Genomic DNA, 24,318 nt, shown 5'->3' on the forward strand with positions numbered 1-24,318 from the left:
TCTTTCCATTTCTTTGAGGCGAGGCCAGTTGTCAGAATTGTGGCAGCTTATGTTATGGCTAAAGTCTGGTCATCATGTAGTTAACCTCTCCACCTGGTGGGGATTTGGTATCTATAAGACACTCACAGGATATGGCTCAGAATATTATCTAAAGCCCTTGAGAAGGAATTAAATGTCCTTGACTGTGCTTCAGTTCAGTCACTCAGTCGTGTCTCTTTGTGACCCCATGGACTATAGCATGCCAGGCTTCCCTGTCCATCACCAACTCCCAGAGGTTACTCAAACTTATGTTCATCAAGTGAGTGATACCATCCAACCATCTCATCCTCTGTCATATCCTTTTCCTCCCACCTTCAGTCTTCTCCAGCATCAGGGTCTTTTCCAGTGAGTCAGTTCTTCATATCAAGTGGCCAAAGTATTGGAGCTTCAGCTTAAGCATCAGTCGTTCCAATGAATATTCAGGACTGATTTCCTTTAGGATGGACTGGTTTGATCTCCCTGCAGTCCAAGGGACTCTCAAGAGTCTTTTTCAACACCAGAGTTCAAAAGCATTAATTCTTCAGCTCTCAGTTTTCTTTATAGTCCAACTCTCACATCCATACATGACTACTTGAAAAACCATAGCTTTGACTAGATGGACCTTTGTTGGCAAAGTAATGTCTCTGCTTTGTAATATGCTGTCTAGGTTGTTCATAGTTTTTCTTCCAAGGAGCAAGCATCTTTTAATTTCATGGCTGCAGTCACCACCTGCAGTGATTTTGGAGCCCAAGGAAATAGTCTCTTACTGTTTCCATTGTTTCCTCATCTATTTGCCATGAAGTGATGGAACCAGATGCCATGATCTTAGTTTTCTGAATGTTGAGTTTTAAGCCAACTTTTTTATTCTCCTCTTTCATCAAGAGGCTCTTTTGTTCTTCTTTGCTTTCTGCCATAAGGGTGGTGTCATCTGCATATCTGAGGTTATTGATGTTTCTCCTGGCAACCTTGATTCCAGCTTGTGCTTCATCCAGTCCAGTGTTTCTCATAATGTACTCTGCATCAACTTAAATAAGCAGGGTGATGATACACAACCTTGACATAGTCCTTTCTGGATTTGGAACCAGTCTGTTGTTCCATGTCCAGTTCTAACTGTTGCTTCTTGATCTCTGTACAGATTTTTAGGAGGCAGGTCAGGTGGTCTGGTATTTCCATCTTTTTAAGAATTTTCCACAGTTCATTGTGATCCACACAGTGAAAGGCTTTGGCATAGTCAGTAAAGCAGAAGTAGGTGTTTTTCTGGAACTCTCTTGCTTTTTCTATGCTCCAATGAATGTTGGCAATTTGATCTCTGGTTCCTTTGCCTTTTGTAAGTCCAGCTTCAACATCTGGAAGTTCTTGGTTCATGTACTGTTGAAGCCTGACTTGGAGGATTTTGAGCATTACTTTGCTGGCATGTGAGATGAGTGCAATTGTGCGGTAGTCTGAACATTCTTTGGCATTGCCTTTCTTTGGGATTGGAATGAAACTTACCTAATGACTACCTTATTTTTATTTGGTCTCCTTTGACTGTTGTCCTTTGTTTCTATGTGTTCTCATTTCTCTGATTAAACTTGACTAAAGTTTTCCACAGACAAAAGGCAGGACATGGGGGGAAGGGCCATAGGGCCCTGTTCCATTTCAGAAGGACAAAGACAGCTGCAGAGTCAAGAATAAAAATACTTGGAAAAAGAATCCTAACTTGGGGGTGGAAATAATATAGCATTCACTCTAATAGAGAAAAAATGTTTGTGGAGAATGGAGTTTTTTTTTTTTTTTTTTCACAATCAGACATCAATGATAGTAACCAAATACCCTTAAATGACTGGAAAGTTATGTCAGTTCCCAGACCATTAAATCTTGAGTTACGGTTTGATGCACAGTTAAAACAGACAAAAATAATTGCCAAAATATTTATTATTAATTTTTTACACAGTCCAATTATTTTAACATGTCTCCAAGGTAGTATCAGTAGGCCTCAAAGGATTGTGGGTTGACAGGGCTTGTCAAAGGGCCTCTAGGGGCTTGCCCCCTCTGTCCACAAAACTTCCCTTTTCCCCACCCCCAAATGCTCTGTGATCTCTTGTTGGCTCTAGAGCAAGACAGATGTTTACAGGATCCTGAGCAAGTCCCTTCTCAGCTAAAATTAACAAAGGCAGTAATATTCTCAAGCTCATCCAAGACTGGGGGAAAGGAACTAAATGCTACAGGCTACAGCAGACATGGTTTTAAAGTTTGAGCTCTGGAGTTGTTTGAGAAACACCTTGCTTTTGCTTCATGATATTTTAAATATTTATGGAGTTAAGTGTAAAAGAAATCTAATTCAGATTCCAAGTCTTATAGATATTTCTTCCAAGTATGGGCTGAATTCACAGTGACTTTTTCTAGAGAAGCCATTCCTCCTGCTCCTGCACTATTCAGGGGTTCTTAGAAAAATTCAGTCCCCTTGCAGAATCTGTGCTAATTATGCCACAAAAAGGGGAAGGCTATTTGGAGATATACATTAACATAATTTAGGCCAGGAAGAAATATCATCTTGAACATAAAAAATATCTGAGCTCTCTACAGGATGGGTCAACAAATAAAAACCTGACCCATTCTTTTGAATCTCAAATGTACATAATATTTTTGTTACTTCTGAAAGCAATGAATGAACGTGTTCCCCAAACAAAATTCCTTAAACAAATTAAATGGCTTTTATGTTTTTTAAAAATGCACACCACATCTGCACCAAAGAGCAAAGACATCCTAAAGAACTATTTAAGGAAGAATAAAAGGCAGAAGTACAAAGCACATGAAAAAGTATAGTTTAAGATTTTGTAAAAAAGAGTTATTCTAACACCAAAGTTTTCCCACAACCAGAGTCATATTGGTACTCAGTGATTCTCATTTTCCTTTGCTCGAAGCTTCAGCAGGTGTCGGGATTTGGCAGCATCTCTTAAGGGCGGTACTGAGATCTCTGCTCTTGGATGTACTCGTAGAGTGGGCTGGAGCGCACCGGGGCACTGGCAAACTGCCGCTTGCCAGCCTCCAGGACCTGCCGGCGGCCCTTGTCTTCCTCCCACACTTGGCGGCGGCTCTGCTGCACGTCGCGCTCTTGGCGACGCCTCTGCTCCTCCTGCTGCTGGCGGCGGAGCTGTTCTTCTTCCCGGAATTTCCTCTCCCGCTCCTGGCGGCGTCTCTGCTCTTCTTGCCTCAATTCTTGTTCCTGACGACGCCTCTTCTCCTCCCTAGCAAACTGCTCCTCCTCCCGGTACTGCTGGTCTAGCTGCTGCCGGCGCCTCAGCTCTTCCTGCTCCTCGCGGTGCAGCTGCTCTTCTTGCTCGAGGAACTTCCTGTCCTGCTCCTGGACGCGGCGCTTTTCTTCCTCTCGCTCGCGCTGGAGGCTCTGCTCTTCCTCGAGGAATTTCCTGTCTCTCTGCCTCTGACGTCTCTGTTCTTCCTCTTGCTCGGCGCGCCTCAGTTGTTCCTCCTGGGAGAAGACCCCCTCAAGTTCCTGACGGCGCAGCTGCTGTTCTTCCCTTTCTCGGAGGAGCTGTTTCTCTTCTCGGAACTTTCTGTCGCGCTCCTGGCGGCGCAGCTGTTCCTCCCTCTCTCGCAGGAGTTGTTCCTCCTCACGGAACTTCCTGTCGCGCTCCTGGCGGCGCAGCTGTTCTTCCCTTTCTTTCAGAAGCTGTTCCTCCTCACGGAACTTCCTGTCGCGCTCCTGGCGAAGTTGTGGCTCGCGCTCCTGGAGGCGCAGTTCTTCTCTTTCTTGCAGGAGCTGTTCCTCCTCACGGAACTTCCTGTCGCGCTCTTGACGGCGCAGCTGTTGTTCCCTTTCTCTCAGGAGTTGTTCCTCCTCACGGAACTTTCTGTCGCGTTCCTGGCGAAGTTGTGGCTCGCGCTCCTGGAGGCGCAGTTCTTCTCTTTCTTGCAGGAGCTGTTCTTCCTCACGGAACTTCCTGTCGCGCTCCTGGCGGCGCAGCTGTTCTTCCCTTTCTCTCAGGAGCTGTTCCTCCTCACGGAACTTCCTGTCGCGCTCCTGGCGGCGCAGCTGTTGTTCCCTTTCTCTCAGGAGCTCTTCCTCCGCACGGAACTTCCTGTCGCGTTCCTGGCGGCGCAGCTGTTCTTCCCTTTCTCTCAGGAGCTGTTCCTCCGCACGGAACTTTCTGTCGCGCTCCTCGCGAAGCTGCGACTCCCGCTCCTGGCGGCGCAGCTGTTCTTCCCTTTCTTTCAGAAGCTGTTCCTCCTCACGGAACTTCCTGTCGCGCTCCAGGCGAAGTTGTGGCTCGCGCTCCTGGCGGCGCAGTTCTTCCCTTTCTCTCAGGAGCTGTTCCTCCTCACGGAACTTCCTGTCGCGCTCCTGGCGAAGCTGCGACTCCCGCTCCTGGAGGAGCAGCTGTTCTTCCCTTTCTCGCAGGAGCTGTTCTTCGCGGAATTTTCTATTTTGTTCCTGGCGTAGCTGTTGCTCGCGTTCCAGGCCGCGCAGCTGCTGTTCCTCTTCGCGGAACTTTCTGTCGCGTTCCTGGCGGCGCAGCTGTTCTTCCCTTTCCTGCAGGAGCTGCTCTTTCTCACGGAATTTTCTGTCTCGTTCCTGGCGGCTCAGTTGTTCTTCGCGGAATTTTCTATCTCGTTCCAGGAGGCGCAGCTGCTGTTCCTCTTCGCGGAACTTTCTGTCTTCTTCCGGATAGTGTATTTTCTCCCCTCTTTCCCCTTTCAGCAGCTGCTCTTCCTCTCGGAATTTCCTATCTCGCCTTTCGGTTTCCTTTTGCTGCTCTCGCTCCAGCAGTTGTTCAGCTGGGAATTGCCTGTCACGCTTTTGCCGGCTCCTCTCTTGCTCGCGTTCTCTTTTCTCTTCTTGTTCGTCCTGCAGGGGCCGCCGATCCTGCTGGAATTGGCTCTCCCGCACCCAGGAATCATCCAGTTGCCGGCTCTTTTCTTTGTTCTCTCGGTGTTTGGAGTAAACCCTGTTATCACGAACTTCATTTTGGAGCAGATCCTCATCCAGCAGTTGCCTCTTCCTGTCCAGGCGCTGCAGCTCCTCCTTCTCTAGCTGTCTCTCGAGCTCCTGGCGCCTCCTCTTCTCACATTCCTCTCTCTGCAGCTGCTGCTCCTCTTTCTGCAGTCGCTCCTCCTCCCGCAGCAGCTCCTCTTCCCGATATTGTCTTTCCCGCTCTTGGCGCCTCTTCTCTCTCTGCAGCTGCTCCTCTTCCCTCTGCAGCTCCACCTTCTCTAGATACTGTCTTTCGCGTCCCTGAAGCCGCTTCTCGCGTTCCTCTCTCTGCAGTCGCTCTTCCTGCCGCTGCAGCTCCTCCTTCTCGAGAAACTGCCTCTCACGCTCCTGGCGCCTCTTCTCGCGTTCCTCTCTCTGCAACAGCTCCTCTTCCTGCAGCTCCACTTTTTCTAGATATTGCCTCTCGCGTTCCTCTCTCTGCAGCTGCTCCTCCCGCAGCTCCACTTTCTCTAGATACTGCTTCTCGCGCTCCTGGCGCCTCTTCTCGCGTTCCTCTCTCTGGAGCTGCTCCTCTCTCTGCAGCTCCACTTTCTCTAGATACTGCTTCTCGTGCTCCTGGCGCCTCTTCTCGCGTTCCTCTCTCTGGAGCTGCTCCTCTCTCTGCAGCTCCACTTTCTCTAGATATTGCTTCTCGCGCTCCTGGCGCCTCTTCTCGCGTTCCTCTCTCTGCAGCTGCTCCTCCTCCCGCAGCTCCACTTTCTCTAGATATTGCTTCTCGCGCTCCTGGCGCCTCTTCTCGCGTTCCTCTCTCTGCAGCTGCTCCTCCTCCCGCAGCTCCACTTTCTCTAGATACTGCTTCTCGCGCTCCTGGCGCCTCTTCTCGCGTTCCTCTCTCTGCAGCTGCTCCTCTCTCTGCAGCTCCACTTTCTCTAGATATTGCTTCTCGCGCTCCTGGCGCCTCTTCTCGCGTTCCTCTCTCTGCAGCTGCTCCTCCTCCCGCAGCTCCACTTTCTCTAGATACTGCTTCTCGCGCTCCTGGCGCCTCTTCTCGCGTTCCTCTCTCTGCAGCTGCTCCTCTCTCTGCAGCTCCACTTTCTCTAGATATTGCTTCTCGCGCTCCTGGCGCCTCTTCTCGCGTTCCTCTCTCTGCAGCTGCTGGTCCTCCCGCTGTTGTCGCTCTTCCTCCCGCTGCAGCTCCACTTCCCGATACTGCCTTTCTCGCTCCTGGCGCCTCTTCTCCCGCTGCAGCTGCTCCTCTTCAAGCCGCAGCTGCCCTTCCTCTCTCACCTGCTCCCGTTGAGCTGGCTTGGCATACAGTGTGTAGCGGCGTCTCTGGCTTTCCTCCTCTAGTTGCCACCTCCAGTTTTGGTCGTAGTGCTGCTCTTCCTTGCGTCGTTGCCTCTCCTGGTCTTCTTGAAGGCTCTGCACCTCCTCGCGGGTTTGCTGCTCCTGCTGCCTCTCGAGCAGCTCCTGCTCCTGGCGGCGCCTCTGCTGCTCTTGCCTGCGGGGCCTGGAGTAGACTTTGCATTGACGGGCGTCGGCCTCACTTTCTAGCTGCCACTGACACCTCGAGGTGCGGCTCTCGCCCCGCTCACTGATCTCTTCCTGCGTCGCCTCCTCCTGCTCGCGCCTTAGCTGCTGCTCCTTGCGCCGCAGCTCCTGCTCCCTCCTCTCCTGCTCCAAGAGCCGCTCCTCGCGCTCGCGCCTCTGCCTTTGCAGCTGCAGCTCTTCCTGCAGACGCTCCCTCTTGAGCTCCTGAGTCTCCCGCCTTTGGAGCTGCTCTTCTTCCTGGCGCTCGCGCAGCTCTCCTCTTTGCCACTGTTGCTGTTCCACCTGGAGGCGCTGTCGCTCCCGTTGCTCCTGCCTCTCGAGCCTTTGCTCTCGGTTCAGAAGCTCCTCCGGCTCCCGACCCTTGGGCCTTTGCTGCAGCTCTTCCTCACCCTCTTCTTGTTCTCGCCTTTGCAGCCTCTGCTCAAGTCTTTCTTGCTTCTCCCTCAGCTCCTCTTCCTCCGCGAGCTCCTCCAGTTCCTGCCTCTTCAGCCTGCGTTCTTCTAGTTGTCTGTCCTGGGGCTCGAATCTCCTTTGGTCTTCCCTCCTGCGATCTTGTAACGAGTTTCCCTTTCCCTCACGCTTGGCTCCCTTCTCATTTAGCCCCGAAGCCTGGCCAAGAGCGTAATAACAAGCTGCAGCCACTTTGAAAACGATCGCGAGGAATTCATGGAAATCGATTAGCCCGTCACGGTCGCGATCCTGAAGTTCCAGGACCAGGTCTACCGTTTCTGGGTCGTGTGGTCTCTGAAAAAGAAATCAAAACTTTTACAATGTACTATTTACAGGTAGTAAACTCCCCCACCCCCAACACTGTATATTTTATAATATGCTGATACTCAAAAGACATTAAGAACAATTAGAAAAACACTCAGTGTATATGGAGTCTTGTCCGTATGTAAAACGTGAACAACCTAATTTTAAAGCATACATTTGTTGGAAATTTTTGCATCTTATAATTTAATGCTGATCAAAAGAACACAAGTTATAGCTGGGTAAATAAGAATGAATTCATCCTCAAGAGACAAAGGAGTGGAAATTTATGAAGATTTGCAGCAGCCATTTCTGTCTGAAATAGCCAGTATGCCAATTTGATTTTTATCCCATGTTTGAAAACAGAACCAAACATTTGCAGAAATACAATTTTACTAGAGAAGAGCCTCTACTGAGAAGAAATTTCATAGCTCTAAATCAGTAGAGAAATTTCCTTTTCTTGTTATTTCTTACCCGAAGGATATCTCCAAATTCCCTCTCAAGCAGATTCTTCAGGTCTTTCTTGCTTAGTGTTGTCCCATCACAATCATGTGAGGCATATTGATTGAAAATCTTAGTGATGTTAAAGATGCTTCTCAGAAGTGGAGACATTTTTTTCTTCCTTCAAGTTCAAGTAAACCTAGAACAATAAAATTGGATTCAGAATCAAACTCTGTTTCTGATCTTGGGGAGGCTTTCTCCACAGTTTCAGGCAGATCCCTAAATAATTTGACTTTACCAAAGTATTTTCAACTGGGACTTTCAAAGCATCTTATCTTTGAATATGGCTCAGTTGGTAAAGAATCTGCCTGCAACACAGGAGACCCTGTGTTCACAGGAGACCCTTCCCCACAGGTTTGATTCCTGGGTGGGGAAGATCCCCTGGAGAAGGAAATGACAACCCATTCCAGTACTCTTGCCTGGAGAATTACATGGACAAATAAGTCGGGCAGGCTACAGTCCATGGGATCACAAGTCTTTGGACACGACTGTGTGACTGATTTTCACTCTCATGTGCTTATGAAAGGAAAGAGAGATCCTGAAAAATTTCAAGCCAGGGACGCATCTCAGGCTATTCTGTAGTTAGCACTTGATTTTCTACCCAGTTTGTATTATCCATATCCTTTCTGTTTCTTCCTATTCCCTAGTATTTTTCAAATCAGACAGTGAAGATTGTAGATATTTAGATTTGATATGTTGCTACTCAAGAATTTTCCTCTAAAATTGAGTAATGAGGCTAGGTAAAAACCAAAAGGTGAAGGATCTTAAAATGAATAAGTAAACCTAATTGTAGCAGCAAAACATTTGGTGGTAACTGGAACAATAAAAAGGGAATGTGGATTATTTCCTAACTTTATATAGTCTTTTAGAGATCTAGAAGTATAACTCGTAAGTCACCAGCTCTTAAGTACTACTTCCTAGTCAAAGGTGGTATTGTAATATTTAGATATATTAATGCAGAAAACAAAGTTCATGTTATTAGCCTTAATTCCTACGTATTACAATTATTCAATCATTGTAAGTTTCTGTTAGGTGCTTTCTGACTGGCTGCCAGATTCTGTGAGTCAAACTGAACCTGGAAACCTGGCTTCTTTAGTTTCTACTCAACTTCAATACTTCAGGTGCCATAACCACATGAACATAGTCCATATTGGGTAGAAGCAATATAAAAAAGAGAACTGAGGGCTGGCAAACTTTTGAGAGAGCAGTTTTTAGGAAGATGAGCAACGTAAGTCATATATGACCATCCTTCAACCCCTGATGTGCAAACAAACTTACAGAGTTAAGTGCTCCATAGAAAGATGGCATGGAGTTAGTAGGAATTAGGTATATCTGTAAGATACTGATGCCATCTGTCATACAGACCCTCCTTAACCACCGCCCCCCCCCAACATCTACAACAGCTGGAAAATGACGAATTGTACAGAAGAACAGGATCCCACCGAATGGGACTTACCCGCTTCACCAGAGGAAGAGGTCAAGTGCTCGCTGACACTGCTGGCAGGTGTACTGAGCAGCCGGGAGCTGGGCCTTTTATAGAGGTTTTAATTGTGCCCTGAAGAGCAACTTAGAAAGGAGACACCCACTCTGTGGGATGGCCTGATTCATTCCTAACCAAGCCCAGCTCCACCTCTGTCTCCACGAATGACTTGTTTATCTTGCAATTTGCTCACGTAGCTCTTTGGCACGAGGTTCACAGACCTTTCCTCCTGACAGAGTACTGTCTCCACCTAACATGAAAGGATAGAATATTTGGCAGAATCTCTAATTTTCCTTAATTGTTAAAATTGAATAAAGAAATTCATGTTCAGAATCTTAGTTAATTGCAATTTCATTACAACGTAGTGACCTGTAAACCATTTACTTTATAAAAGATATAAATTCTAGGCTGAGGTTAAACAGAAATTTTGGCTTAAATTAATGAGACCCAGATCATTTCTTTCTGGGATATGACAGTCCATGGGGAACTGCCTGAGGCCATTCTAGGTCAACAAGAGTTTGTAAGGAACTCGTTTTAACTTCTTCTCTAAAAATGCTGGTGGGAAAACATTTGCATCTATATTCTTTGGTCTTATGATTTATCTTACAGATTGGAGATCATGTCCTTAGAAAATAATTTTGAAGGATACTTAAAAATATGTTTTCATCAAATTGTTCATAAAAGAACTTGAAACCTGTGAAATTTTATTATTAGTGATATTCTATCTAAATGAAATTTGCTCATTTCTTTTCTCATTAGCATATTGATGCCCCTGGAGGAAAAGAGCTGGTGTAATGCATTATTGTAGATATAATCATCTTGTTCAGCCCCAGTTACTGATAATTATGACACCTAAACACTTGAGTCTGGTTCTTGTGGAAGCACATTAAGGTAATCAGTCATTCTGACCCATTATGTTTGTCAGGGCTTTCTCAACTCTGGCGATCATTTGCAAATATCAGCATTGTTTTATTGTAAGGACCTGGATTTTATCCCTGGTTGACTCTCACCCTTACATTTCAGCCAGTATGAAACTTTGATTTGTAATAGGTTTATGGAGACTATTAAATGATTCAGTGGTTTTTGGCATTTATCTCTCTCCCTTTGTCCAACAGAGGCAAGTATAGGTTTTTTGAATTTTGATGAGACTCTGTAGGATCCTCCAATGGAATACAAAGATTTGGGACCTAAGGCCTGATGGCTGTATTTTAATGTTCAAGTTGGTCTGAATGATAGTGATCTTGAATTCCATTCATCCCTTCCCTTGTTGCTATGCTGGAAGTGGGGTGGAGAGGAAAGTGGAATTGATTGGCAATAGGAAGACAGTTGTAAGTCTGGCTCAATTCTTCATCCTTAAGGACGTCAGCATCAATGTCTGTGATCTAAGGGTTCTGTTAGAACTGTCACCATTTCTTCGACTTAGCAAACTTGATGTAGCAGCTCCTTAGTGAAGAATAAAGATTTCTCTTTTTGCCTTCTATTTAGGGTTTTATAGAGTTCTCTTAATCTTTGAATTCTAAGATGGAATCATCATGAGCACTATATACACTGTAACCACAAACCATCACAGAACCTCTGTATCTCACACAGGGTAATAGCCCTTTTTATGGGTGTCTTTCAAGGAATTCCCTTGACAAACCTTGCCTTATGTCTGATTCTGTTTTTATCTGCCTGTATGATGTTACAGGACCTCAGCCCAGGTGGTGGGATGCATTTGTATGATGTAATTACACTTCTATAGTTAATACACTCAAAAAAGGACTGGACATTCATTAGGTTCTAAGAGAATAAAGGGAAAATACTAATCATCTAGTGGATCTTCCCTGTAACTCAGATAGTAAAGAATCTGCTTGCAATTCAAGAGACCCGGGTTTGATCCCTGGGTCAGGAAGGTCCCCTGGAGAAGGGAATGGCAATCCACTCCAGCATTCATGCCTGGAGAATCGCATAGACAGAGGAGCCTGGTGGGCTATTAGTCTGTGGGGTTGCAAAGAGTCAGACATGACTGAGCAACTAACACACACACATCAGTCATCTAAAATAGTTGAACAAGCAGAAACAAATATAGAAGCAAACCCAAAAGGAAAGATGCTTCTGAACATCCTTGAGAAAGTTGCTTCTATTGCAGTCACAGTAACAGAAAAAACCCTTCACCACTCTGAATGAATCTAAATCTTAAATTCAGTGGTGGCTCTCTTCAGTTCAGTTCAGTTGCTCAGTCATGTCCGACTCTTTGCTACCCCGTGGACTATAGCCCACCAGGCTCCTCTGTCCATGGGATTCTCCAGGAAAGCATACTGGAGTGGATTGCCATTCCCTTTTCAGTTCAGTGGCTTTCTTACCCACTTTGTTTAAAGTCAGTACAATGTGAGAGAAAATATTTAAAAACCTGAACAAACCTAAGAGAACTAGCCTCTCTTCCTTGCTGTTCTTGGTCCATTATCAGAAACACTGTAAGCAGGTTCAAATGCTAAATTGTAAAATCAGATTTTATATTCTCCTAATGAAGTGATCCTCATTGTTATATAATGTTCTTGTATTTAACAGTGTCATTAGTTTACAATATTATTTTAAAAGGACCTCCTGACATAATGCTTAGATAGGAAATGATTTTCTTTGCTTTCTCATTCCTTAAAAGGTTGGTAAATGTCAGAGAATGTAGAAAATTATCAATTTCTAACTTATTCATTCCTTTTTTTTTTTTTTAAGGACCAACTTGGAATCCTTGAAATGTGGCAATGTCGCTCATTGTGGTTCATTAAGAAATGTGTTGTTGTTTTTTTTTAATCGCCTGAAGATCTCTATATTCTTTGTAGACAAAAAGTCTCTTTCTATTTATTTTATAGACTGGAGACTGAGAGGTCAGAGAATGTCACTGACTGGCCCAAGAATGATCCAAGTGCCTGTGCTCAATTCTGCAAAAATGTTCCTCTTTATCAAGGGTTAATGATGGTAAGTTCAGAGCACAGCTTCAGTGTTGTACTGTTTCTTGGCTTTCAGAAGATTTGAACTCTTTAAGAGGAATTGAAAAGAGATTATAAACTTTGTATCACTCAGATGCTTTATAATTATTAGATCAATCATGAAGCCTTATCTGTGTTAAAATCTTTGGATGTGGAGCTCTGTTGGGGTAACAGACAGAGAACTGAGATGGTCTTAGGTTTTTCCAGAGAGACCACAGAACCCATTTTCTCTTCTCAGAACCCAGAAAAAGTAGATGATATATTTGACATTCTGTGGCATTCTAGCAGAACAAGGGTCTGTCTTGGCCTTATTGGAAAAACCACCAAAATGAAAATTTAGATAAAGCAGTGAAAATTCCACTGTCATCCTCAGCCTAATGGGCTTCTCCAAAACCCAGTGTGAGCCATGATGTGGATTTTGGGAAAATATCTAAGTAGGATGATTTTAGATGGCTTTAAAGAAAGTAAGTTTCATTGGTAAGTTCTCTATAAACATTTCTTCAGTGAAGACTTTTTCTTTAAAATTATATGTTAAACCTTTCAAAATTTCCTGTTGTTTCTTTTTATTCAATGACCTATCCCCTGGAACCTCACCTCTGCCAGTCCAAAATCTAACATATTTTCTCTGAGGCCTCACACAAGTTCCATCTACTCCCAAAACCTTGCTTGACCTTTATACATAATGATCTTACAATTGAAAAATTTTTCCAGAGCATGCTTAGTCAGCATCGTATAACCTAGCACTAGTTAATGTGTAATTTTCATACTTTTCTCTAATTTAATGGGTGCTTGTTTTGTCTTCTTCATTAGGTTTAAATTCCTTGAAGGCAATGCTGTATCTATTATTTCTTCTAAGTGTTTAGTAAAATCCTTGCTGATATGGAACAGTTTTATTGCATTACAGCAGTTTAAATGGCCAACAAGTCAGAATGAGATGAGTGGCTTGATTTGAGATGGAGTTCTGGCAGTGGGGGTGGTGGCTTGGGGATGAGGGCATACACCACAATGGGAGTCAGCCCTTCTGGGGCCTCTCTCTGGTTTCGCCACTTTACAGGACAGATGACAGAGAAGCATTACTCCACCCCTTTTGGCCTTCCCCCTGTGCCCATCACTTCACCCCTCTGTTAAACAAGGAGCTGATATGAATCCCTTCCTCAGAGGGGGAGCTGTGATAATTACAGCTTGTAAAGCATTTTGTGATTCTTAGATATAACAGGGCTAATTATGATCATTAATAATTCTTAATTTTTATCTTCTTCAAGGTAAATTATCCGTACTTTAATTATACCCCCACCCTGGTGATAATTATACCTCTGAGAGTCAGCAGATGCTTTCATCTTACATCATGCCTTACATGGTGATGGGGCATGAGTGCCCAGAGCGAGCACTTCCACCTTGGGCCCACTCCTGATGGCACCCAGAGGAGCGGAGGGTTCCTGGCTTTCTTTGTCATCATGCTGGCCATAGATTGCAAGTGATTTGTTCTCTCTGTTCTGTAATTGTATCTTTGTCTTAACCAGCAGGACAGAGCTTTGGAATTTGTCAAAAGACACACTGAATGGGAAATACAAACTTAATTTTTGTAATATGGTGAACATATTCTGCGTGAAGGAAGCAGATGTTTTTGATTGGACTGTGGAGACTTTCTGGTATCTGTTATAAAAACATTCACAGCTACTATGTGAAAGAAGGGCCATAGTTCCTCAAAGGTAGAGGTACTATGTGACATTCTCTACACTGGGACTTAGGTCTGTTTCTAATAGAATGGTAAGTCACTCTTTGGGATGAGATAAGAGGATATAAATCTAGAGAACTTAAAAAATTATTTTGAGAGAGAGGTTTTCTTTCTGACAGCAAAGCATAACATAAAGGAGATTAGGAGCTGAGGCTTCACACTCAACAGATGTTTTGGGTTGTGGGACTAGAAGTCATGGCCTCTCAAATGTGGAAAAGAGCACTGTCAGCACAGGCAGGCATGTGCCAGTCTGGCTTGGAATGTTTTCTCCAGGCGCTGGTGTTCAGTAATCACTTGTGTCATGATAAATTTATTGAGTCCTAATCTTGAGTGTTTCAGTGTCCTGAGTCACACCTTATGTCTGACAGGAGGATGGCGATGGAATGGGGATGGAATGGGGTTCAAGTAATGATAAGAATTTTTAGTGTCTTTCATCTGACCCTTCCCTTTCAAAGGGGCTCATGCTTCTCTGAATTCCACCTTCCCCTTTCTCTCCTGCATCCTTCTTTTAGTTGCTTTCCTTTCCTCATTTATTTGTGTCTTCTCCTTTAAAAAATTCATTTTCTCCATCCCATCCTCAAAACCACTCTGGTGGAGAAATAGGATCAGGTTGAAGGGACTTTGGGAGGTGGGCACAAGGTAAGGTCCTTGTCCCTTTGCTTCAAGTGAGAATCTGAGTGAGTTCATAGCATTAGCGGAGGAACAGAAGTCAGGCTGTGTGTGCATTTCTCCGTTCTTTCTGCAGTAGCCTCTTTAAGTCCACAAGCATTTACTGAGTGCTTCCTATATAATAGCATCCTTATTCTACTCCAGGCATGGTGCAAGGCACTTCCTACCAGAAGGTACTCCAACCCTGCCCTGGTGGAGTGGGACATATTGTGATAAGAAAGGTTTAGTTCCAAAGATGAGGCAATATATACTTGTATTTGCTACTGTATGCTAAAAATTTTTCTCCAAAGGACATACAAAACAAAACAAAACAAAACAAAACAAAACAACCGGTGGTTACCTGTAGGGAGAGAGCTGGGGAAGTGTCTTTTTACTGTATATTTTCTTATACATTTTGATATTTGAGCTATGTGAATATGTTACCTATTTAAAATGTAAATACATTAAAAAGAAAAACAGAAGTTTAATTCCAAGAGAAAAGAGAAGAAATACAGAGAAGATAAATAGCAGAATAATATCAGAGATTTAAAAGTTTATTCTAAGATAAAAAAGAGCAGACATAGGAGAACTTCTAGGAGTCAATGTTTCTAGAAACAAGAGTATATTTTCTTCGCTCATTTTATATTGTACCTGACAGAATGCATGCATGCTTATTGCTTAGTCGTGTCTGACTGTTTGTGACCCCATGGGCTGTAGCCCACCAGGCTCCTCTGTTCATGGGGTTCTCAGGCAAGTATACTGGAGTGGGTAGCCATTCCCTTCTCCAGGGGATCTTCCTAACCCAGGGATTGAACCTGGGCCTTCTACATTGCAGGTGGATTCTTTATCGTCTAAGCCACCAGGGAAGCCCACTTGACAGAATATTCAGAGATTTTTTTTTTTTTAAGTGCAGTGAAACTAAATGAAATTTTAAAGCCTTAAAACTCACTAAAGTGATTGTACATAAGCTTTCTAGCTATTCTGTCAAATGTAATTGGAAATTTTCAAATATTTTTCTTTGAGGCTTTTCCTTATCTGCAGATGGAGAGTGGATGCTGCTTCTCTGCGTGACTGACTAAGCTCCATCTATTTACCCCCTTGGGCTCAGCTGACTTGCTGTCAGCCTTCAGCTGAGGGTTCTTCAATAAAGTCTCATCTATAACCACATTGTTTGAGAGCATTTCCCAAATTACAAGAAAAGTGCTTCTGGCAGCACAACTTGGGTCTTTGAAGTGAACCACTTCCTCTATCAGTTCAGTTGCTCAGTTGTGTCCAACTCTTTGGACCTCATGGAACTGCAGCATACCAAGCTTCCCTGTCCATTCCCAACTCCCAGAGCTTGCTCAAACTCATGTCCATTAAGTTGGTGATACCATCCAGCTGTCTCATCCTCTGTTGTTCCCTTCTCCTCCTGTCCTCCATCCTTCTCAGCATCACGGTCTTTTCCAATGAGTCAGCTTTTCACATCAGGTGGCCAAAGTATTGGAGCTTCAACTTCAGCATCAGTCCTTCCAATGGATATTCAGGACTGATTTCCTTCAGGATGGACTGGTTGGATCTCTTTGCAGTCCAAGGGACTCTGGAGAGTCTTCTCCAACACCATAGTTCAAAAGCATCAATTCTCCTGCGTTCAGCTTTCTTTATAGTTCAACTCTTACATCCATACATGATTACTGGAAAAACCATAGCTTTGACTCGATGGACCTTTGTTGGCAAAGTAATGTCTCTGCTTTTTAATATGCTCTTTAGGTTGGTCATAGCTTTTCTTCCAAGGAGCAAGTGTCTTTTAATTTCATGGCTGCAGTCACCATCTGCAGTGATCTTCCTCTATAGGTTTTACAGATGTGGAATGGTTAAAACTTCTCATAGGGTACAAGTTAGTTTTTCTGACATTAATATAATCTCCTCTTTCATTGCCAATTTCAAAATTAGATCTTGGGGTCCCTTTTGTGCACTCCAGGGTGCATAAATTTTTGAATGTCTCTGACTACAAGTCCTGGAATAGTGGTTGTGTTTTATATACCCCAACCTGTCCCATGAATAGCCACAGTGTCTTGTGTGCATGCATGCTAAGTAGCTTCAGTCAGGTCCAACTCTTTGTGAATAAGGACCATAGCCTGTCAGGCTCCTCTGCCATGGGATGCTCCAGGCAAGAATACTGGAGTGGGTTGCCATGTGCTTTTCCAGGGGATCTTTTGCAACCCGCGTCACTTATGTTTCCTGCATTGGCAGGCAGGTTCTTTACCACTAGTGCCACCTAGAAAGTCCCCCACAGTCTCTTACTATTCAGCTAATCAAAACTTTCACTAAACTTCCTGTTAAATGGAAGGTACGACACTAGGTTGAAGGGAGCATTATAGCACTGGTAAAGATACCATCCTGGGCATTCAGAGAATATGGAGTGATTGTAAATTCTGGTTATAATACATAAGCGTTCTACAGGTTAAAGAAGGAAGTTACCACTGCTGGCTGAAGAGTCAGTTTGAGAGGGATTCTAGGAGGAGGTGGGGCTTGTTCAGTGTAAGTTGGGTGGGTATCAGGCAGGTCAAGGGGGAGGCACTACGGGCAGCGTGAGGAACGCTGGGGACTAGGAGCGGGCAGTGTGAGGAAAGCTGGGGACTAGGAGTGGGCAAGGTGAGGAAAGCTGGGGACTAGGAGTGGGCAAGGTGAGGAACGCTGGGGACTAGGAGTGGGCAAGGTGAGGAACGCTGGGGACTAGGAGCGGGCAAGGTGAGGAAAGCTGGGGACTAGGAGTGGGCAAGGTGGGGAAAGCTGGGGACTAGGAGTGGGCAGTGTGAGGAAAGCTGGGGAATAGGAGTGGGCAGTGTGAGGAAAGCTGGGGACTAGGAGTGGGCAAGGTGAGGAAAGCTGGGGACTAGGAGTGGGCAAGGTGAGGAAAGCTGGGGACTAGGAGTGGGCAAGGTGAGGAACGCTGGGGACTAGGAGCGGGCAAGGTGAGGAAAGCTGGGGACTAGGAGTGGGCAAGGTGGGGAAAGCTGGGGACTAGGAGTGGGCAAGGTGAGGAACGCTGGGGACTAGGAGCGGGCAAGGTGAGGAACGCTGGGGACTAGGAGCGGGCAAGGTGAGGAACGCTGGGGACTAGGAGTGGGCAAGGTGAGGAACGCTGGGGACTAGGAGCGGGCAAGGTGAGGAACCCTGGGGACTAGGAGCGGGCAGTGTGAGGAAAGCTGGGGACTAGGAGTGGGCAAGGTGAGGAACGCTGGGGATTAGGAGTGGGCAAGGTGAGGAAAGCTGGGGACTAGGAGTGGGCAAGGTGGGGAAAGCTGGGGACTAGGAGCGGGCAAGGTGTGAGTGGGGATAGGAGTGGGCAGTGGGGGAAGCTGGAAGGAGTGGGCAAGGTGAGGAAAGCTGGGGACTAGGAGTGGGCAGTGTGAGGAAAGCTGGGGAATAGGAGTGGGCAGTGTGAGGAAAGCTGGGGACTAGGAGTGGGCAAGGTGAGGAAAGCTGGGGACTAGGAGTGGGCAAGGTGAGGAACGCTGGGGACTAGGAGCGGGCAAGGTGAGGAACGCTGGGGACTAGGAGTGGGCAAGGTGGGGAAAGCTGGGGACTAGGAGTGGGCAGTGTGAGGAAAGCTGGGGAATAGGAGTGGGCAAGGTGGGGAAAGCTGGGGACTAGGAGTGGGCAGTGTGAGGAAAGCTGGGGAATAGGAGTGGGCAGTGTGAGGAAAGCTGGGGACTAGGAGTGGGCAAGGTGAGGAACGCTGGGGACTAGGAGCGGGCAAAGTATATTTTAAGAAAAGATGGCTGACCTGTCAGACTACAGTGCAGAGTTTACTACTCTCCACTATGGTGGAGATAAAGGGCTGTGTCTCCTTGGTCCTTTCAAGGAGTGACCTTACAGAGAGGCGTTTGTTTTAACCATCCATCCGTCAATTCATTGAGGAAGGAGTTGAGTATAGTAGGATGTAGGTTCCATGAACCTACATGTCTGCTTTGTGTGCTGCTGTATTCCCAGTGCTTTATATGAAGCAAGTACTCAGGAAGTAATTGTTGATTGAAATAATGAATAAATTACGTTTATGTGTTATACATAAGATGATATAAAAGTTCCATGATCAGAAAATAATCCTATAAGAGTCCAGAAGAAGTCCCTTTTTGATGGCAGATTAGGAAGAAGAGGGTGGGTAGAAAGGGCGTATGTGAGAGAAGTTGCAATGGACCATTGATAGGAGAAAGGACACAATTTTATTATTTTTTAAACCTTGCTCTGTGTATGGGATAGGTGGCTGGGTTGTCAGGACACAAGTGGTGGGGGTAAGGATGAGGAGGGCAAGAGTAGTGATGTTAAAATGAAGATCCTAGTTCTTCCTACCTTGGGCTGGTCAGCGCTTTCTTTTGAAGATTAAAACCAAAAGTTGTGAAAAAGAAATTATTTTTGCCAAAGGACTGGTTTCGTACTTATATCTTAAAAGGAATTCCAAGAGTACCACCTGAGTGACTTTGAGCTTCCTTTACTATTATTATTCAAACAAAGACTTGAGCAAGCAGAATTTGCTTCAGTGAGGAAAACTCCCTGGGGCACCAGCCTAGGCAGGCTAAGTGGCCTGGTTTTGCCCATATGTAGACAATAATTCCTGAAGGAATTCTCATCTTTGTAATCCAAGCATCTGTCATCTTTTAGCCTACTCTTCTGCATTCAGCATCATATAATCAAATCAGTCTAATCAAAATTTAAAACAATTTTTTTATTGTAGTACAGTTGATTTACAATGTTGTGTTAGTTTCAGATGTACAGCAAAGTGAATCAGTTTTACTTATACGTATATCCACTCTCCTTTAGATTTTCCCCCCATGTATGCCATTTTAGAGTAGTGAGGGAAAGTCTCTCAGTTGTGTCTGACTCTTTGAGACCCCATGGACTGTATAGTCCTTGGAATTCTCCAGGCCGGAATATGGAATGGGTAGCCTTTCCCTTCTCCAGGGGATCTTCCCAACCCAGGTGCCTTGCATAGCAGGCAGATTCTTTACCAGTTGAGCCACAAGGGAAGCCCCATGCCATTATAGAGTTACATGTAAAAGAATGAAATTAGAACACTCCGTAACACCAGACACAAAAATAAACTCAAAATGGGATTAAAAACCTAAATGTAAGGCCTAAATGTAATACTATAACACTTGTAGAGGAAAACATAGGCAGATCACTCTTGGACATAAATAGTAGTAAGATCTTTTTCGATCCACCTCCAAGAGTCATGAAAATAAAAACAAAAGTCTAAATCAAATTTATTAAGCATTGGTCCAGGTACAGAGAACACAAACATGAAGTAGTGATACTTCTGTCCTACATCTCCAATTGAGTGGAGGGAATTTAGTGGAGGCAGTGACAGAATGGTGAGAGTCTGTTTTCGTTTTTGTGATCATCACCATCATCACCGTCACCATCACTGGAAACCATATGTGATAGTAACTGCCGTCTGTTATTTAGTTCTTAACCAATCCTGTGTGGTAAGCATGATTATTTTCATTTTATAGATGGGGAAACTGAGACTTTTGAGATGTTAGGTGACTTACCTGAGGTCAAAGAAGTTGGCAAGTGGCAGAACTGGAATTTGAATCCGATCTATCTGGATTCTGTGTGGATACCCATACTCTGTACCACCAGTACTATTCCTTTAGTCTTTTGCTGCCAGTGTGGAGGTGACAGTACTTTGATATGGAAAGTGCCAGTTAAAAGATCTCCTTACCACCTCCATCATAGTTCAGCTGATGCTTTGTCCCCTGTGATGTGATTAGGCCCAACACAAGCTGTACTGTGGGGCAGTCCTCTGAAGTGGGGGTCAGTTTTCATGCAGGTGGTCTCCTCAGCCATAGTTATACAGAAGTTCATAATCTTTGAGAGGAGGCTGGGAAAATCTTGTCTCCAGTGAAACGTGATGCTGATTAGACCAAGATGACTTGGCTTCAGCCATGTTTTTCACTTGACAACTTGGTGTGAAGAAGCCAGACTTGGTCGAGACCAGTTTGTGCAGCTAAAGGAAGCCCTGGGGGTGAGAATGTCCTGTTATCAGATACCAGAGCTGTGACTACTACTTGTCATGTGCGGACCTTGCAGACTTCTAGACACAGCTTGATTATAATTATTAAGATTTTATAGGACACTGAATGTATTGCAAAGGGTTTTACAATCTTCTTTTTATGAGGTGTCCCCCATCCAGCCTATCCTGATGAAAGGGCTGCTGTCTCCACTTTTCAGATATAGAAACAGGGCCATGGCGAGGTTAAGTTCTCTGCCAGACGTCACTCAGTGACTGAGCTGGGCTTTCAACTTGCTGGTTTGGCCAGATGTGGTCTGCTCCTTTGGGCCAATCTGTTGGTGTGGGAACCATGGAAACTTAGAGCTAATGAAATAATAATACGTTGAGGGTCTGGAAGGTATTGATAGTAGGATATATTCTTTGAGATTTGGTTTGTCTCCAGTGTGAATTTTGGTTTTAGTGGCCAGAATTTGATGAATCAAAAGTAGAAGAGCTCAGTCATTCCTATTCCCCTTCTGAGGTTCTCCCATTTTTTAATGTGTTAATTTTTCTTCTGTTCTCCATGAGAAGAACTTGCATGATTCCAAGTTCCAGGCACTTAGAGAAGGGTCCAGGTGGTAGGTCGTTAAGATCATGCTGATTACTACCCACATGGAAAGCTCAAGATAGCTGTCTTTTGCTTGGATATGGCATTATGATACCTTTTGATTAGTCAAAGTACTGGATTCAAGTATTCAGGTACTTGAGGTGCTATCATTAACTAAACTTAGGAACCAGGGGTTAAGCAAATTGAAAGAAGTTATTTATTTATTATTCTTACACATCAGTGCTTCTCAAAGCCTCATGTGTATTGTAAGTTTCCAAAGGAGGACTCCATTGTAACTGTATCTGAAACTCATGGGCCATCAACTCCAATTTTTCCCCTTGACCTATCCTTCTGGCAGTGACATTCCAAAGAATATCCCTGAGGAAACTCGAGCTGAGAGATTCTCCAGCATATTCCATTCAGACAGGCAGCACAACATCCCCTTCCTTCTTTATGTGGCCCTTCTTGGGGGTTCATTTTGTCCTGTGGAGTTATGGGAGGAGGGGAAATGCTCCCTTCAGAATTCTCATGGTAACAGTTGAACTATCTTCCTTAATGCATAAGCCTTCTAGCCATGAGCTTGTATCCAAGACCAGGAAATGAACCAGACATCTTCTGAACTGAACTTTTCTTTTTGGTCCTGGTCATTATGCCACCTGTAATGTGATAAGGGAGCTTTGATTATAGGTTATGTGTTCAGATGATAGTTACTATAGAGGTCTTGGGAGCATAGATCAAGTAGATTGTATCAAGTAGATATTATGAGCAATATCTTAAAATCATTTATACCAATAATTTTTTAACATACTAAGAATGGCCTCATTATCTCCACCAAATTTTTTTCCAGAACTGTGCCTTTGTATCTTTTTGGTACATAGTAGTGTCAGGGTGTAAGAATGTGTTATCTTGGTGCTCGTTTACTTTAGTCGTATCTGATTCCTTGTGACTACATGGACCGTAGCCTGTCAGGCTCCTCTGTCCATGGGATTTTCCCTGCAAGAAGTCGTGTCTGATTCCTTGTGACTCCATGGACCGTAGCCTGTCAGGCTCCTCTGTCCATGGGATTTTCTCTGCAAGAATACTGGAGTGGATTGCCATGCCCCTCTCCAGGGGATCTTCCCAACCCAGGGGTCGAGCCCTCATCTCCTGAATCTCCTACATTGCAGGTGGATTCTTTACCCTTGAGCCACTGGGGAAACCCCAGTGTCTTCTTTAGGAAAAGTTAATTTTTAGGTAGATTCTGGCTGCTTACATGGTAAATTTGGAGCTGTGGAGAGTCCCTGTTGTGGGCCCAGCTCAGACATTAGTCTTCTCTATGACCTTAGGTGAGTCAAAGTCTCTGGGCCCTGGGTGTCTCTCTTTGAAATTAGGATAATGACTCCTGCTTCCTCCCTCCTTCCTGGGGATGAGGGTGGTAGACCAAGTGAGATAATAAATGGTGAAGAGCTTTGAACATACAGAAAAAAAAAAAAAAAAGAGAATTTTTAAGGACCTCCATGTTCTTTTCCTTCTCTTGACATCTAAATATAGAAGCCTGTGAGCAGAGCCAGGAAGAAAGAATTGAGGTCAGGAAGAAAGCCCTGTGTGTGGAACTACCCAGTATGTAGAACTTCCCAGGGGCCTTCACCAGATTCCTGTTTTCACAAAGTGTTACGTGGAACATTGCCCTCCTTGAAAACACTGTGAAATGTTGCAATGTTTGTGCTTTTTGTACCTCATCTATCAATTGATGATCAGCTTTTGTTACTGTGGGTTATTCAGTATGATTATTTTATATGTTTCTACAATGTGTCAGGATTCAGGTAAAATATTTTCATTAAACCTTGTCAGACACTCGTTTGCTGAAGTTCAGACACATTTGCTGGATATTCATCCTGTGGTTGACTTTTTTTTAACTGTGTGCTCAGGAAGTCTAGGACAGGTGCCTTAAGCTGTTCTTTTACTGAGATCATCAGATCTGGCGTCTCAGTGGGCTTTTGCTGTGAGGAGTCCAAACCTTTTCAGCTTTTTGTTGTGTGCTTATATTATTACAGTGCCCATTTTTCCTGAGGACAGATGGTGGCAGAACTTGGAAGGACTGGCCTGAGGCCACAGGGTGACTCAAGAGCACAAGGGAGTTGGAAGGATGTGAAATGAGAGATTCTTCTCCCCTAACCTCACTTCCAGACCCTACACCATCCAGCCCATTTCCTCCCATGAAGTTGCCTGCTTGGAAATCGGGTTCCAAAGCTTTTTTGTTGCCTTCTCCCATCCACTGTGAATCTTTGATGTATTTAGTTTATCTAAGGCACCATTTAGCCCATTATCTCCTGTGGTTCTCACTTGGTAGCAAAGAATTTCCCACCTCTCTCTTTTCTACTTAAGTCCTAGTACAAATGTTTGTAAGTACAGCTCTCCACTTAACCCCCTTTTCTCAGGGCTATAGTCCCTGTGTCAAAGCCTGGGGATAATATCTTACAGGGATAAGTGCAGAATGGTTAGGAAAGGAAACTATAATTTATGGAATGCCTTCCATTTGTCATGCTCTCTACTAGATACAAAAATAACACAATAAACCCTTGAGTATGGTATTCGTATTTTGCAAGTGAGGCCATAGAGAGGCCAAGTGACCTGCCCAAGGTAACATGACAGTGTACTTTCCCAATATGCTCTACCCCTTTGGGTTTTTCTAAAACCTCTTTGGTGGTCACACTTTCTGATATTCACATAATTTTAGTTTCTTATATTTTATAGTGATTTATGCCTTTAGAAAGTTTTCACAGATTTGATTTTGTTTTATGCTTGAAACAGCCTTATGACATAGGCACCACATGTAACAATATTACAGTTTTTTAGATGAAGATGGTGATATTCATGAGGTTTAGTGATTTGCCCAATAACTCACCATCTGATTACCAATCTATACCATATAATCTATTATCAAAATATTCTTCTTCAAATGCTATTTTCATCATTCACTTCTCTGATTGAACAGCTTATAGTGGCTGCCTGTTGCTAAATACTCAGTTGTCAGTCAGTTGTTCAGTTTTCCTTGCCAGCTGACCTTCTCCATCCATCCATCATTCATTCAAAAGCCTTAATTATATACTTGTGATGTGAAAAGAACTGGGATACAAAGAGAAATGGTACATGGCCTGGCCCTTGAGGAGATTACCTTG

General features: G+C 44.4%; 1 protein-coding gene across 1 annotated transcript in view; it reads right to left on the reverse strand.

Moving 5' to 3' along the window:
• Nucleotides 1–1,914: 1,914 nt before the first annotated feature.
• The window catches only part of LOC110125374 (trichohyalin), a 48,350-nt gene continuing 25,946 nt past the window's right edge, over nt 1,915–24,318 (reverse strand). The window contains exons 3-5 of the mRNA XM_070467122.1: nt 20,111–20,189; nt 7,727–7,874; nt 1,915–7,246 (exon numbers count right to left, since the gene is read on the reverse strand). Of these exons, the coding sequence (XP_070323223.1) occupies nt 2,954–7,246; nt 7,727–7,874; nt 20,111–20,189 (4,520 nt within the window). The 3' untranslated portion in view covers nt 1,915–2,953. The remainder of the gene's footprint in view (nt 7,247–7,726; nt 7,875–20,110; nt 20,190–24,318) is intronic.

This window comes from Odocoileus virginianus, chromosome 5 (assembly GCF_023699985.2).
Source record: "Odocoileus virginianus isolate 20LAN1187 ecotype Illinois chromosome 5, Ovbor_1.2, whole genome shotgun sequence".
NCBI classification, from domain to species: domain Eukaryota; kingdom Metazoa; phylum Chordata; class Mammalia; order Artiodactyla; family Cervidae; genus Odocoileus; species Odocoileus virginianus.